The sequence below is a fragment of the Chiroxiphia lanceolata genome, chromosome 22 (assembly GCF_009829145.1).
Source record: "Chiroxiphia lanceolata isolate bChiLan1 chromosome 22, bChiLan1.pri, whole genome shotgun sequence".
Taxonomy (NCBI): domain Eukaryota; kingdom Metazoa; phylum Chordata; class Aves; order Passeriformes; family Pipridae; genus Chiroxiphia; species Chiroxiphia lanceolata.
This window is the reverse complement of record NC_045658.1, coordinates 1,278,103-1,292,589: the sequence shown is the minus strand read 5'-3', so window position 1 is coordinate 1,292,589 and position 14,487 is coordinate 1,278,103. Positions and strand designations below refer to the sequence as shown.

At 47.8% G+C, this 14,487-nt stretch overlaps 1 protein-coding gene across 13 annotated transcripts in view; it reads left to right on the top strand.

The window, feature by feature from the left end:
* The window catches only part of EIF4G3 (eukaryotic translation initiation factor 4 gamma 3), a 144,514-nt gene that overhangs the window by 43,141 nt on the left and 86,886 nt on the right, over positions 1-14,487 (top strand). For 10 of the 13 annotated variants that reach the window (XM_032709247.1, XM_032709244.1, XM_032709243.1 and 7 more), the window contains exon 3: positions 5,459-5,602. The exons of 1 other annotated variant lie outside the window; for it this stretch is intronic. In XM_032709247.1, the coding sequence (XP_032565138.1) occupies positions 5,459-5,602 (144 nt within the window). The remainder of the gene's footprint in view (positions 1-5,458; positions 5,603-14,487) is intronic. 2 more of the 13 variants (XM_032709242.1, XM_032709252.1) reach the window with 1 other exon arrangement.

Genomic DNA, 14,487 nt, shown 5'->3' with positions numbered 1-14,487 from the left:
TTTTTCAATTCTCTCCTCCCAAGATATAATGCAGATGCCTGTGGGGAAAATATGACTGTAAAAATTTAAATTAATGTAAAATAGAAAAGTAACTGTGAAGAATGACCTAAAATAGCTTTTCAGTGTGGAAAAATATCACTCCTTGCTGTGTTACAGGAATAGAAGCCAGGGCTGGGAGCGTCTCAGTTCCAGGCTGTAAGAAAGCACAAGTTTGAGAGAAAATATCATGTTTTGGGGAAAGGAGAGAAATTTCTCAGCTGGATTCCTTTTGGGCTTCCATTTGAAGCCCCAGGCAGTTGGCAGATTTAGAGAAGTCCAGAGAAAAATGAATTGGGATGGAAAAAGCACATGATGGGAGAGCCTTGACAAATTCATTCATGAAAGGTCTTTGTTACACAAGTAAGAGCACCGGGGATTTAAGGTCTGGGTTTGCAACAGATAAATAACTTTTTAGTTGATGATTTTTATATATAGTTTGCCTAGATTTTACAAAAAAAACCTAATTGAAGGTGTGGAAGGTCACCATGGAATCACAGAATCATTAAAGTTGGAGGAAAGACCTCCAAGATCATCCCAGTCCAACCTTGGAGTCCATCCTCAGCACCCAGGGCTGCTTCTCACCTTCCACGGTTTGTTTGCTTGGACGTGCTGGGTGGGATCCCACAAGGATTATGGATCAAAGATGGGTATTTTGAGAGGGTGATTGGTTTGGGAAGAACTCTGGGGTCTGAAAGCACCCTGTGGTGACTCTGAGCTGCCTCAGTGTTCCCTGTGTGTTGTGCATGGGGTGGGAGGACAAACCTTTGGAGGCAGCGGCAACCCGCAGGTGAAACCCCAATTTTTAGTTAGATAAAAATGAAAACTAATTCAGTTCTCCTTCCCATGCCTTTCCACATGCCTTATCAGGAACTTGGTTGCACATTCCAGAGCTGTTTTTTTCCAGAGCTACAAAAATGGGAATGGAAAATCAAGTGGCTTCCACAATGAGCCCCAGTAATAAAACTAAAGCAGAGGAACAAGTCTTCCTGTAGGGCAGAGACAGGAGCTGAGGAGGAGGCCAAGTGGGATGCAGTTTGTTTGAAAACTTGGAGATGCTCAAAATTCCCAACAGAACTTTGGTAGAACCTCTTTCTCAAGGAAATCATACTGGTGTTAAAACCAAACCCACCTAAATTCATCATATGTCATCTTTGTTTATTTAAGTGTCCTGTAGAAAATACTGATATTAAGGAAGTTGTTGGATTGGGTTTTTTTAAAGTAAATCAATCTAGGGTAGAATTATTTTAAAGCAAATCACAGTTGGAAATAATTATTTCAATGAACTAATCTTGTAATAATTTCCCCTCATCAACAATGGAGACACTATCAAAAGAGCTAGATTTGGACATAAGGATTTGGGGTTTGCCCTTTAAGCAGCTTCTTGCCTGGTGTTTTCTAATTCTTTATATTGCAAGAAATTAAGATGGTTACTCGTGTGTCTGCTTTAAGATGCCAAAACTATAGAGTTTAGACGGGGAATAAAAATGAACTTTTGTTTCTGTTATTTCAAAGAAATATATTCAAGAGAGTTTTTTGGGTTGGAGTTTTTTGGAAGGATGTTGACTTCTAACAGCAGGGAAACTGCACCCACAGTACCATAAATCCCACAGGCCACCCCTGTGCCCAGAGAAATGGGGCTGATTCTGTTGAAATGAGATTCGTGTGGACAAATGACTGGGAGCAGACGCGCTCCTCAAGTACAGCCTGAGTTGGGAACTGGATAAGAGGAATAACTGTGGAAATGGACATCCACTTTTTGCACAAATCCCCTTTTTTGGCAGGTTGTGGTGGAGGTTCACAGCTCCCTCAGTAACATGCTGTGGTCTCAAGTGCTGAAACTCAGACCAAAAATACTTTGGGATAAGCTGAGGAGCAGCACTGGGACCCTGAGCAGCCTGGTCCAGTGGAAGGTGTCCCTGCCCCAGAATGGGATGAGCTTTAAGGTCCTTCCAACCCAAACCATTCTGGGCTTCTCTGGTTGACTCCTGGGTGCGAACTAGTTAGAAATGAGTGTTAATGAGAGGTGCCTGTGTGGGGAGAAGGGTTTGTCACCTGGTCAGGGGCAGCCTTGAGCAGAGTCCCTGAGCCTGGCTGGATCCAGCGCTCCGTGATTCGCCTTCGCGTCCTTTAAGGGGATCTTCCTGCAGTGAAGAGAATCCTGTAGGGAGGAGATTAGGGGGGATTAGCTGCTCCAGCCACCCTGTGCTTAAAGGAAGGATCTGGGTCAGGAGGCCGGCGCGGTCCCTGCCTGGCTGCAGAGTGTGCAGGAGGGATGCTCAGTTCCTCACCCCATCCCACCCCCTGCCACGGGCAGGGACACCTTCCACTAGCCCACGTTGCTCCAGATCCCATCCAACCTGGCCTTGGACACCTCCAGGGATGGGGCAGCTTCTGAAGTACCTGAAATCAGGTACTTGGTAGGGGGAAGAATAATCCCAAACTTGTAAATGGTGCTAAACCCAAAAGATTTAATCTCAAAAAGAAAATCAAGAATTCCAGACTGAGTTTTTATGTCGTCTCTCATTCATTACTTCCTTTAAAACACAGGATTAATAAGGCTTCTGGAAAACTAAAGTGAGCCTCTTGGTACTCAGGGAAAACAGAAGGTGATGCCCTAGCAAATTAATATGTCATTTTGTGGATCTGTTTCTAGGAGAACAATTTAATCTATAGATTTAAGGGGGATATTTGCTTCCATAGTAATCTCAGACCATTTCATAAACGGCAAACCACACCCCAGGCACGATGGGAACAGGTATCCCAGAAGGGATGAGCTTGGATAGGCTCTCCCTCATGGATTTGTTAACAGTTATCAAATGGACACACAAATGCAGCAAGTTTATTTCCCTTTATCATCTGTTGTCATGAAAATCAGTATCTTACATTTCATTTTATTTGTAAGTAATTTGTGGTAGGAAGAGGAAGGTGTAGAAACACCTCCCTTGCTGGTGCTGCTGAGAAAGGTTCTCTCTGCTTTTCCTTCTGCTGGAAGGACCACCTGATCTTAAGAGGTCGTGGAAGGTCAGTGGTGGGTTCCCATGGGATGCTGTCCAAGTGTGGTGTTGTTGGTAGGATTTTATAATTGTTCTGCTGCCTTAATTAGGCTTTCAGGCAGATTGTAGTGGTTCCAGACGTGTGCCCATCATGTATCTGCTGCTTCTCTGCTGCACTGCACGGGGGTATCTCAGACACCATCATTCCAAGCAGCTGCACAGTTTTCCTCTCAGTTCAGCTTCCAGATTCCAGACCCAATCAGAACAGCATTCCTTGGTGTCTTTAATTAACCTCCATCTTAGGTTATTTTCCCTATGGAAGTGGTGGAGTCTCCATCCCTGGAAGCGTTCGAAAGGTTTGTGGATGTGGCACTTGGGGACATGGGTTAGTGGTGGACCTGACAGTGCTGGTGGAATCATTGGATTTGGTGATCTTGGAGGGCTTTTCCAACCTAAATGCTTCTAATATTCTATTCCATGATTCTGTTTGCGTGTTGTAATTCCCAAAGAGGACTGTTGATTGCTCACACTGACCTGGGGTGTTATTAGTGCCCCTGTCCCCTCGTCAGAGCTCCATGTGGGCTCGGGGGCTGTTGGAGCCGAGGATTTTTGGTTGTGGATCAGTGAGCACTGGTGGGTATAGGGAGGGAAAAGCTGGCAGTGGTCCAAGTCCCACAGCTATTGCAAAATAACCTGTTTTACGTCAAGAAGTGATATTCAGGGAGACGTGCTGGTGCTGAGCATGGACACAACCTGCTGATGGGGCTGTTGATAGGAATGATTTCCTTGTATTTTGTGTTTCCTTTACTTCCTTCTCCCCCTGAACTGCATTATTTGATACCCATCATTCACAGTTGCTGCTGAGCCCAGACTGCTGCACAATTGACATGACAAGTCTCTCAGGGTTGTCATGGGAGTCAGGGAAGAGACTTTGATTTTCTCAGGGTTGGGCTGTGGAAAGTTTCTGATGGTCTGTCAGGCTGGCTCTGGTTCTGTGTGCTCACACCTGCCAGCAGAGATCAGCCCAAAGGGAGAGATGATTCATCCCTGGCAAGGGGCAGGATCCCATTGGGGACAGAGGCTGAGCTGCTCTGCAGGACCCACCCTTTCCTCTGGTGAGCACAGGGCTGCTGTAAATCTTCCCTCAGGGAAGGATCCTGGCCCGTTCCCAAGCCCAGAGCAGTTGCAGGTTGTGGTTCTCGCTGCTGGCGCAGCCCTTGAAGTGGTTCAGGGACTGGAACGAGGGACATCGATACTTGGAGTGCAATAAAATGACTCGGGAAAGGCAATTAGTGCTGCACTCTGGGACTTCTGCTCTCGTGCTTTGCTCTCTTGGAGCTTGGAGTGAATAGTCCTTTAGAGGAGCCAGGAATTTCCTTCTTTATCTGTGCACACCCATCTGTCTGCAGTACCAGGGACCTATGTGGGGCCTGGAGTGCCTGTGGCTCAGGGGGGCAGGGTTAGATGGGATACTGGGAAGGAATTCTCCCCTGTGAGGGTGGGGAGGCCCTGGCACAGGTTGCCCAGAGAAGCTGTGGCTGCCCCTGGATCCCTGGAAGTGTCCAAGGCCAGGTTGGATGGGGCTTGGAGCAACCTGGGCTGGTGGAAGGTGTCCCTGCCCATGGCAGGGGGTGGGATTGAATGGTCCTTAAAGTCCCTCCCAATCCAAACCATTCCATGGTTAAGTGGTGCTTTTCAGCAGACAAAGGTCAGTGAGAAGCAAGTGCTGAATTTCTGTGAGTTTTAACCAAATCTGCCAAAATTTAGTTGCGTTGAACTGCTGGGAGGTGCCACCCGATAGTTATGGGATTCTTGTTTTCCTTTGATTCTCCTTTTTTTACTAAAGCAACTCTATAAAATATATTTAAAATAGTTCCATCATGAAGACAGTCCAGGGGAGTGAGTATGTGTGCTGTGAACATATTTTATAATATTTTACTTCATGTAATGTTTTGATGAGTATTTTTTATAGAAGCTGAGAAAGGAGATAAACACACGTGGCTTTGGTATTTCAGTCTTTCCTCCTGCAGATACCAGGGCCCTGTGCAGTCCTTCCTTTTTCCTTTTTGGAGGAGAATGTGCAAATCTCCCCCTTACTTTGTGTTTTGGGTCACTGGTAGTGTGTGTCCCTAATGGAGGGACCAGAAGGTCCCAGGCCTGAAGGCAAAGGGATATTGCAAAGCAGCACCACAGCAGGAAAAATTCAGTTCCTACAACGTTCCCACCAGTGACTCCAGCTGGTGCCCTTATTTTTTGATCCTTCCCCGTTTTCCTGAAAATATAATAACTTTGTAGCCTTTCCTTTAAGAGATATTTAGAGATAAAAATATATATATATATATTTATGAAGGTGCTGCTCACTGCTTTCTTATGAAGATTTCAGTGTCTCTGCAGACCTGGTTACTAATGTTCTGTTTTACTAACAGTTTATCTCCACACAGGTAACACAAGTAGCAAGACAACCGGGTCCTCCTGCCCCATCCCCTTACACTGCACATGAAATAAATAAGGGACACCCAAATCTTGCTGCAACGCCACCGGGACATGCCTCGTCCCCTGGGCTCTCACAGGTAAGACCTGGCGTTGGAGCAGAGCATTCCCAGCCTCCCTCTTCTCCTCTTGTCCCGTTCTCAGCTTCTCTGCTCAAAAAATTGAGTTGTGTTGTCCGTGACCAGTGTGGAAATTAAGTGAAGAAAGGGTGTGCACTCAGACAGCACTTAGATTAGCACACTAATACCATAAACCAGTAATTAAATACAAGTTTATCAGACATTAGTTCCTCGTTGAGTTTGTAACAGAAACTAAAAGCAACTTGGAAAACGATAGGAAGTACTCGCTGATGAGGAATATGCTTTGCTGCTGGATCAGGCGTGGCCTGACTTCCAGGTTAAACTGCCCCATGTCCTCTGTCAGGGATTTTCCATGGTGAGTGTTTTGTTCAGGATGCTGCAGTTCTGTAATTCTAAGAAATGGGTCAGGAAAATGAGTTGGAAAAATGAATGCTCATGAAAGAGATGAGATAAAGGGCTGGTTACAGAAAAAGTCCAGAGGAGATAAATGGGAGTTATAATAAGAATGGAGAAATAGAGGTTAGTGAGATATGTGGAATGAATTGGTCTCTTTGTAGTCTTTATTAGATAAATATTCTGCAGGGCTGGAGTGAGAGTGGAGAAGCTTATCTGAAAAAGGAGGGGGCAAAGGAGGCAGGGAATGGGGCGAGAAAGGGGGGCGACAAAAGATACTGGGATGGGGGAAAGTAGGGTGTGTAAGGAATGAGGTGTGAGATAGAGGAAAGCCTGGTGTTCCCTGTGCTCCTGGGGAATTTATGCCTGTTGGAATCAAGTAGGAAGATGTGAGTGGGTCTGCTGTGAGGGGGGGAGGCAGGATGGCACCGAGGGGAGGGCTGGGAATGGGGAGGTGGTGGGAGAGCCCCGAGCTGGGAGAAGGGAAGCTCCTGAGTCCTGCCAGCCTCTTTAATCCCTCTAGACCAGGAGATTCCTGAAAACAAATAAGGTCCTGGAAGGAACACTTCACCTGAGTGCTGCACACCCTGGATAAAAAGTGGTGAGAAAAGTGGAAACTTGGGATTGTGTTTGGGACTGCTTGTCCTTTGTGGGGTGGGGAATCTGAGGCTGAAGTATCTACTCAGGATCATACGTAGCTTGCAGGCATTAGTCAGCAGTGCTGGAGCTGTTCCTTGCACTCTTCCTGCATGGTTTTGGAAGTAAAGGCTCTGGATCGAGCACTGGGGCTCATGGAGCAGGGAGGACACAGAGCAAACCCTCAGGTGGTGCCTGGTTTATGTCATGGATCAAGACATTCCTTCCTGGTAAACTTCAGCCACACAGGGAAGCTCATCATGCAGGAGATAAGAGGGGAAGAAAGAGAACATTTCAGGCAGCCTCTTTAAAAACTGTTCTAATCAAGGGGTTTCTTTTCTTCCCTGAATATTTTCCCGTTGAGTCAGTGCTTACACAGAGAGTGGGCTCGGTGCCAAACCCACTCCAGCCCCGGGAAGATGCTCCTTTCCTGTTCTGCTGGCTCTTGCTGTCTTGGAAGTGAGTGTCAGATTGTGTCACTGCCGTGCTGCTTGGAGGGACCTGGGAGCCTCCAGGGCTCCAGGAGGATGTTTGTGTTCCCAGTATTTGGGAACAGCCTTCACATGCTTGGGGAGAGGGAGGAAAAGCAAGAGCCAGGGTTATAAGCCAGGTGGAGCATCGGGCATTGTGCCCCTTGGGGGCCAGAGGGCACTGAGGTCTGGGGAGCTTTTCCCCAGGTGATTCCTACAAAGGTGAGACTCAGTAGCAAAGCAGCCAAAATGATGGTTCCTGTTCATTCCCAGCACTTCTGAGCAGGTGTTGGCACCTCAGGTGACCCTCTCCCTTGGAGCTGGAGGTGAAGGTTGGGTGATGATGCCGGGCTGGACGGGGCTTGGAGAAGCCTGATCTGGTGGAAGCTGTCCCTTCCCATGGCAGAGGGTGGAACAAGATGACCTTTGAGGTCCCTTCCATGAAGAACCAAAATGGAAGTGCTTACACTTGGGACACTCCCACCAGTAAGGCTTGAAAGGGCATCAAGCCTCTCAGCATGAGCACTTCCAGGATAACCTGTCCCCAGGAAGGGTTTTCTCTACCCCTGAACTATTAGGGGTTTAGCTGAACCTGAATTCTGAATATTCTTGAGTGTATCTCACTTAGCCCCCTGTCAGGGACTGGGTTTCCATGTTGTGTAAGAAATCCCCCAGTTAAGTGGAGGTTTGGATGAAAGTTTCACCTGTTCATTGCATCGTGATTTGTCTCCTGTGGGTTTCTGGGAATGCCCTTGTGCTTGTGTTAACAAAGGTGGTGAGTGGAAGTTTCCTTTTTCCAGACCACTTGTAGTTTTGTAAACTTCCATCATGATTTCATTTATTTGCTCTCTTTTAGATAAACAATCAAAATCCTTTAAATCTCTCATCACTCGAAAGTTTTTCTGTGCTGTAATTGTTCTTTTTGTCTGATTGTTGGACCCCTTAAATCCTGCTGTTTCCCTTTTGAGATAGAGGTCCAAGCTGACATGGGATTTGGATGAATGTACTGTTATTAATTCCTTTAACAGCAATAAACCACTTCACAAATAACTGTATTTTACCCACCCACGCTGCGTGGATGGTTGAGCACTGAACAAAGGTCCAGTCCTGCCTAATGTAGGAGTGTTTGTGCATAAAAGATAAGGACAAGACCACTTCATTTGAATTAGAGTCTGATTAAGCGTCATTGATTTCTCCATCAGACCCCTGAGTTAATAAATACTCATGAAAGTGAGTCTTTCCGAGGCAGGGACTGCTCTGGAGGCAGTAGGGAATGAAAATATTGATGGATGGTTTTAGGCTTTGGATATCATTTGGTACTAAAACTAATTTTGCCAATGATAGAATTTGTGTCACTTGGTTGTGTGGTCACAGATGACTGTGAGTGCTGAGCTCAGTCTGGGCTCAGCTCAGAGGTCAGTCCTTGCTGTCCCCTGGTCAGGATCTCACCATCTCTTGGGGCTCAGTTTCTCGAAGTGGGGATCTCACGGAATCATGGAATATCCCGAGCTGGAAAGGACCCACAGGGGTCATCCAGTACAACCCCTGGCCCTGCACAGACACCCCAGCAATCCCCCCGTCCCTCAGAGCGTTGTCCAAACCCTCCTGGAGCTCTGGCAGCCTTGGGGCTGTGACACTGCCCTGGGGAGCCTGGTCAGTGCCAACCACCCTCTGGGGGAAGAACCTTTACCCGAGATCCAACCTGACCCTGCCCTGACACAGCTCCAGCCGTTCCCTGGGTGCTGTCCCTGGGCACAGCAGACATCAGGGCTGCCCCTCATGAGGAAGCTGTGAGGTCTCCCCTCAGCCTCCTTTTCTCCAGGCTGAACAAACCAAGTGCCCTCAGCTCCTCGAATGGCCCTGAGAGGGCCCTTTCCCCTCCCCCTGTGCAGAATTCATGCTCTGAAGGAGCACGGAGGGTCAGCAAGTGCTGCAGTTCCACAAGTGCCCCCTCTCTGCCCTGGCTGCTCCAGAGCTGCCTGTCCCAGCACTCTGGGTGATGGGGATGAGGTGACAGCTTAAATTCTAGGAAGTGATAAAAGGAACTGCTGTCCCTCAGCAGAGCTCCGGGAGCTGGAGCCCTTCATGGCTCTGCAGGGTTGTGTGTGATGAGACACCAACATTGTGCTCTGTAAGGGAGAATTTGGGAACCGTGGATCAGGGATGTAGGGCAGATTTAGTCCCTTCTGTGTGAAGTTAGGTGCAAGTGTATGTTGTACCTGTGTTGGCTTTCCTTCAGCTTTATTTAAATGAGCAGAAGCAGCTGTTCTGCAGTGCTGTGGTTTGGTAACTCTCTCACTTGCTCCTCTGCCTTTTCCATGTGATGGAGCCAAAACAAGAGCAAGGCTCACTGTCCCACTTCCTCCCAGGGCTTTCCTGACAACCGGCCTCTGGCACTTTGCTGCCCTTCAGAATCGGTTTGTGCAGCACAACGAGGAGAGCTGGGCAGTGATGTGGAACAGTCCCACACCCCCGGCGCCGCAGCAAGAGACAGCCTTTGCTTCCCAAATTCCAGGGCCTTGAAATCATCGTGCAGCTCTCAGGAATGTGCTGAACTGCGCAGGGGAATGCGCAGCACATGCTGCTGCAGTGATGTTATGGCCAGATGTGGCCCCAAGTACAGAAAATTCTGTATTCCCGTTGGGTTTTGTGTGAATATTCCAACAGGGAGAGGAGGGACACGGCCCCTCTGCCTCCTCTCCTGGCTTGAGGCTGCACAAAGGGATGGTTGGACTCAATTTGCTTTCTCAGTGTGCAGAGGAAAGGAGAAGCTGTTGAAAAAGGAGCTGAGAAGTTCCTCCTCGGGTATGGCTCCCGGAGCAGGTTCTCCAGAGGCCTGGATTGGCAGCCTGGCGAGCACCACTTGCCTGAGCTCTCATCCCATGATGCATGTGGGAGAGTCCAGAGCAGGCAGAGAACATTCCCAGAGCCACTAACACAGAGCAGCTGAAATGCTGTCAATCTGCCCCTCTCTGGCTGTACCTCCCAGTAAATGATGGGGCAGCCAGGTGATGTGGTGGGATGGGAATAACAGGAAAACCCTTCCAGAGCAGCCAGGCTGGGGCTTGGAAGGAGCAGCAGGACAGTTTCCCTCTGTCCATGCAGTGATCAGAGGAGGAGAGGGCTCCTTCAGCTGTGCCATGAACAGAGGCAACATGTGGAGCTTAGGGCACGAGGAGAAGACAATTTGAACCTGGGAATGTTGTGAAGGATCCCAAGGAACAAGTGCAGTGGGTTCTGGCGCACGAGGGGAATGGTTTGGAAAAGACTCTTGGCTTTCTCCGCCTCGGCTTAAAAACTGCGGCTCTGACGTGTGTGCTGAGGGATTCTCTTAGTCCAGGCCCACGGTTTGGAAGCACCAACCGACCAGGCTTGGAACAAATTGCCAGGAATTTCCTCAGTAATCAGGGAAAGCTGCAGCTCTCGTTAGGAACACGCTGTGCACTGAGCAGAGCTCAGCCTGCCCACGGCTGGGCTGGAATGTGGAGCACCAGGGAGCAGAGGACCTCTTGGCACCTGTAGAGACCTTCTGGAGCTGTTGGAGTTATGGACATCCCTCATCCACTCCTAAAAATGTCAAGATACACCCGAGCAAACAAAAGGGCAGGAGGGCTGAACCCGCTGGATCTCGGTGTTCAGAGACCTTGAATTTTAGGTGGCTGATTTAAATCCAGAACAGATTGTACCAGCTGAAACTCGTTACCATCTGGTTCTGTGCTTGAAGTGAAGAGAGTTTTGTGGTCTCATTCTGGTCCTCAGAAATGTCACCATCGTTAAATTAGCGTTTGTAATGGCAGGGAGACATTCCTTAGTACCTTAAGGTCTGGGAATGTGTGCCAGGAGCATGTCTGCCTGCCATCTGTGGCATGTTTATAGGCAGTCCCCAAGCCCCCCTTTTATTATCTTGGATTCTTTCTATGGGAGCTGGAATAATCCTGTTATAACCATGGTGTTTATTCAATGCCTCCATCACCCGTGGCCCCAATGTGAGATGCTTTTAATAAAGTGACATTTATTAAGGGATTGGAATGGAAGGAGGGATGTAATTTAATTGTAACCTTGCCCGTTGTGCCCTGTGGAAAGTCAGGTGTCCTGGGAAGTGTGAGTGTTACTCCTGGTTCTCTCCTCATGTTGGAGGCAGCTGCCTTCAGGGTCTGGTTGCTACACATTACACTCATCTTCCCCCAAATTCTGGGGACCAGTGACAGCACCTAAGGGAGTGGCTGGAGCTGTTACAGAGGAGATTTAGTCTGGATATTAGAAAAAGGTCCTTCCCCCAGAGGGTGGTTGGCACTGACCAGGCTCCCCAGGGCAGTGGGCACAGCCCCAAGGCTGCCAGAGCTCCAGAAGTGTTTGGACAATAGGGTGGGATTGTTGGAGTGTCTGTGCAGGGCCAGGAGTAGGACTTATGATTCTTGTGGGTCGCTCCAACTCAAGGTATTCCATGATTCCCCATTATTTGTCCACGTGTGCTTTGCTAGGAAGAAGAAATCTGGAGCACAAGGGACTCCTGATTTTACCATCTCACTCATGCAAACACCCTGTCCATCATTTCTGTGTCCAAGAGCATCCTTGTGCACACCTTGGTCGGAGTCAGTCTCTAAACTTTTCAGGGAACTCTTCCCCCATGGAGCTTCTCCACCCAGGAAGCTCCTTGTTTTGGGGACAGTGCCATTAGAGCAGATTTCCTGCCACTTTAAACCACCTGGAGTCCTGTGACTTGTGGGCTTTTCAGGCAGGATGCTTGTTAGTGATGTGGACACAGAACAAAAGATGAAACTCCTCTTGAATAAGTGGAGAAGTTGGTGGTGGACCAGCCATGTGAGAAAGTTCCCTGTTCTGCTCCTCCAAACAGCACATTCCAGTTCTTTGGGTCTTCTGTCCATTCCAGATAATGAGGATAAAGAAAATTTAAGCAACTCAATTATTGATGGTGCTTTGAGGGCAAGAGACCTACCTAAAAAAACCAGATTAATATGCACTAATGGATTTTTTCTGAGCAGTCAAGAGTTTGACCTCTTGTCCTTCACACTTTGTTCCTTGTGCTTCCTTCTGCCCATCCAGGTCAGGCTTCATCCCAGCACATTTCCAATGCATTTTGCTAATTCTGAGCTTGCAGGATCTGTGACTGCAGGTGGAGATTTGAAACTGTGAGTTATTTAATAGCTGATAAATCCAGAAGTGTAATCTGCTTTTGGCCTTTGTGTTCGAGACCTGCTGGAAGTGCAGCTGAACCCTCTGGTTTGTAATAGGATTAGGAGGGTTTTGATTGGGTTAATAATGCTGGGAATATTTCCTCCTAGAATGTATTTCATTATTTTTGATTCATTACTGTGCTTTTTACCTCATTAGGTTAAAGCTGGGCTGGAAATGTTGAGCATGTCTGTGTCTTGGTGCCTTCAGGGTGCTTTTGTGTAGGGATGCTCAGCTTGGTGGGTGTCTTCGAGTTTGGGGGAGCAGTTGGGTGTAAGAGCTGCAAGAGGAGAGAGTGGGGAAGGCATAATGTGGCTTCAAATGCCGATTAACACTATTAATTTTAATAATTATCTAACCCTGGAAGCAGTTAGATTTCATAAGGCACAAGGTAGGAGGGATGAATGAATTAGTTTTAATATTTGTGCACTTAAGAAGGACTAGAAACAGCCTTCAAGTCTTTTTTTTTCCAACAAGAAAAGGAAAGAATGAAAAATCCATTCCAATTTTATCAAGTACACGTGCAAAGGGAAGATTGCAGCACAAATCCTGAATCTAGTCAGGACTAGGTCTGCCTTTAGACCCACCCCTCATGCTGCTGGTTTGCAGGGGATTCACAGAATCATCTCATGGAATCCCAGGACGGTTTGGGTTGGGAGGAACCTTAAAGCCCGTCCAGTGCCACCCCGTGCCATGGACAGGGACACCTTCCACCCTCCCAGGTTGCTCCAGCCTGGCCTTGGACACTGCCAGGGATGGGGCAGCCACAGCTTCTCTGGGCAACCTGTGCCAGGGCCTCCCCACCCTCACAGGGAAGGATTTCTTCCCGATATCCCATCCAACCCTGCTCTCTGGCAGTGGGAAGCCATTCCCCTTGTCCTGCCACTCCAGGCCCTTGTAGAAAATCCCTGCTCTGAGAGGTGTGTTTGATCTTTCTCCAAGTGCTCTGCTGTGCCCAGTGGGCAGAGATGTGTTTTTCTGCAGCTGCTTGAGCTTTTCCTCCCAGGAGTGACTGTGGCCTGGCTCAGAGTGTTCCCTGGCCCTTCCACCCTGGTGCAAGTGGAGGGATTTGGAATGGGAAAGCTCCCTGTGGGTGTCTTGGCCACACAGCCCATCCTGGCCGTGGAAACGGCTTTATTTGGCTTGTGAGATTATTGTGAATCAAAAGCAGTTTTAAACTTGCCAGTAGCTTTTCTTTGGGGGAGGGAGTGAAATAGCATTTTTAATAGAAAATCAAATTTCTCTGTTTTAAAATTCCGCAGATCCCTTCCTTCAGGACTTTTCCATGTGTGTTTTCTGTTCTCGCAGCCACGTGCTCTGGGCTTTTTTTTGTTGCTTTTCAGACTTTGCCACTTGTTGAACCACAGTTTTATTCATAATATAAGAAGACAAAACAATACGAGGCAACTTGCCATTTTCTTACATTTAATAATTCCAGTTCTGGAATCCCTTCTGTAATAATACCTTCTGTTCCCTGTGATTTAATGGCTGTTTTCTTGCATGCTCCAGAAAACAGGCAGTTTTTTAAACAAACACCATGTGTTCCATGAAGCACCAGAGTCAGCACAAAAGTCAGGGCTTTACTCAGCCTGCATTTTGTAAACACAGAGGGCATAAAATATTCCCAGCAGCCAGATAAAATGGGGAGAGGGAGCCCTGGAATTACTGGATTCCACCATTCACTGTTGTGTCAGGCTGGGAACTGAGGAATAACCTCTGGAGCCATTTCTACCTGCAGGAGAAAGGGCCACATTCCAGAGGTGAGGGTTTGAATCCGTAACCAGCCTGGTTCTCCTGCCAGCTGAGCTCTCACCGTGCTGCTTTCCATGGAAACAACAAAGATTCCAGAGCAGTAATTCCAGTTTGGGCTCCCCGTAGCCTGGAAGGGCTGTGCCCATGATCTCTACAGACCCCTCTTTACAGGGCTGTTAGAAACCAATAATTTATTCAGTTGCTTTAAATTTGTGCAAATTCAGACACTTTACACACAGGGTATTTCTGGGTTTCAGTGTAATTTGATAAATCTTGAATATTTTATCTGATTGCTTCCCTGGACTCAGCCAGGTGAAGGTTGGAAGAGACCTGGAGATCAGGTCCAAGTCAGGGTCAGCTGGAGCAGGGAACTCTGGGCCACATCCCCATGGGTTCTGAATATTTCCAAGAATGGGAACATCCTCAGAGATAGAAGATGGC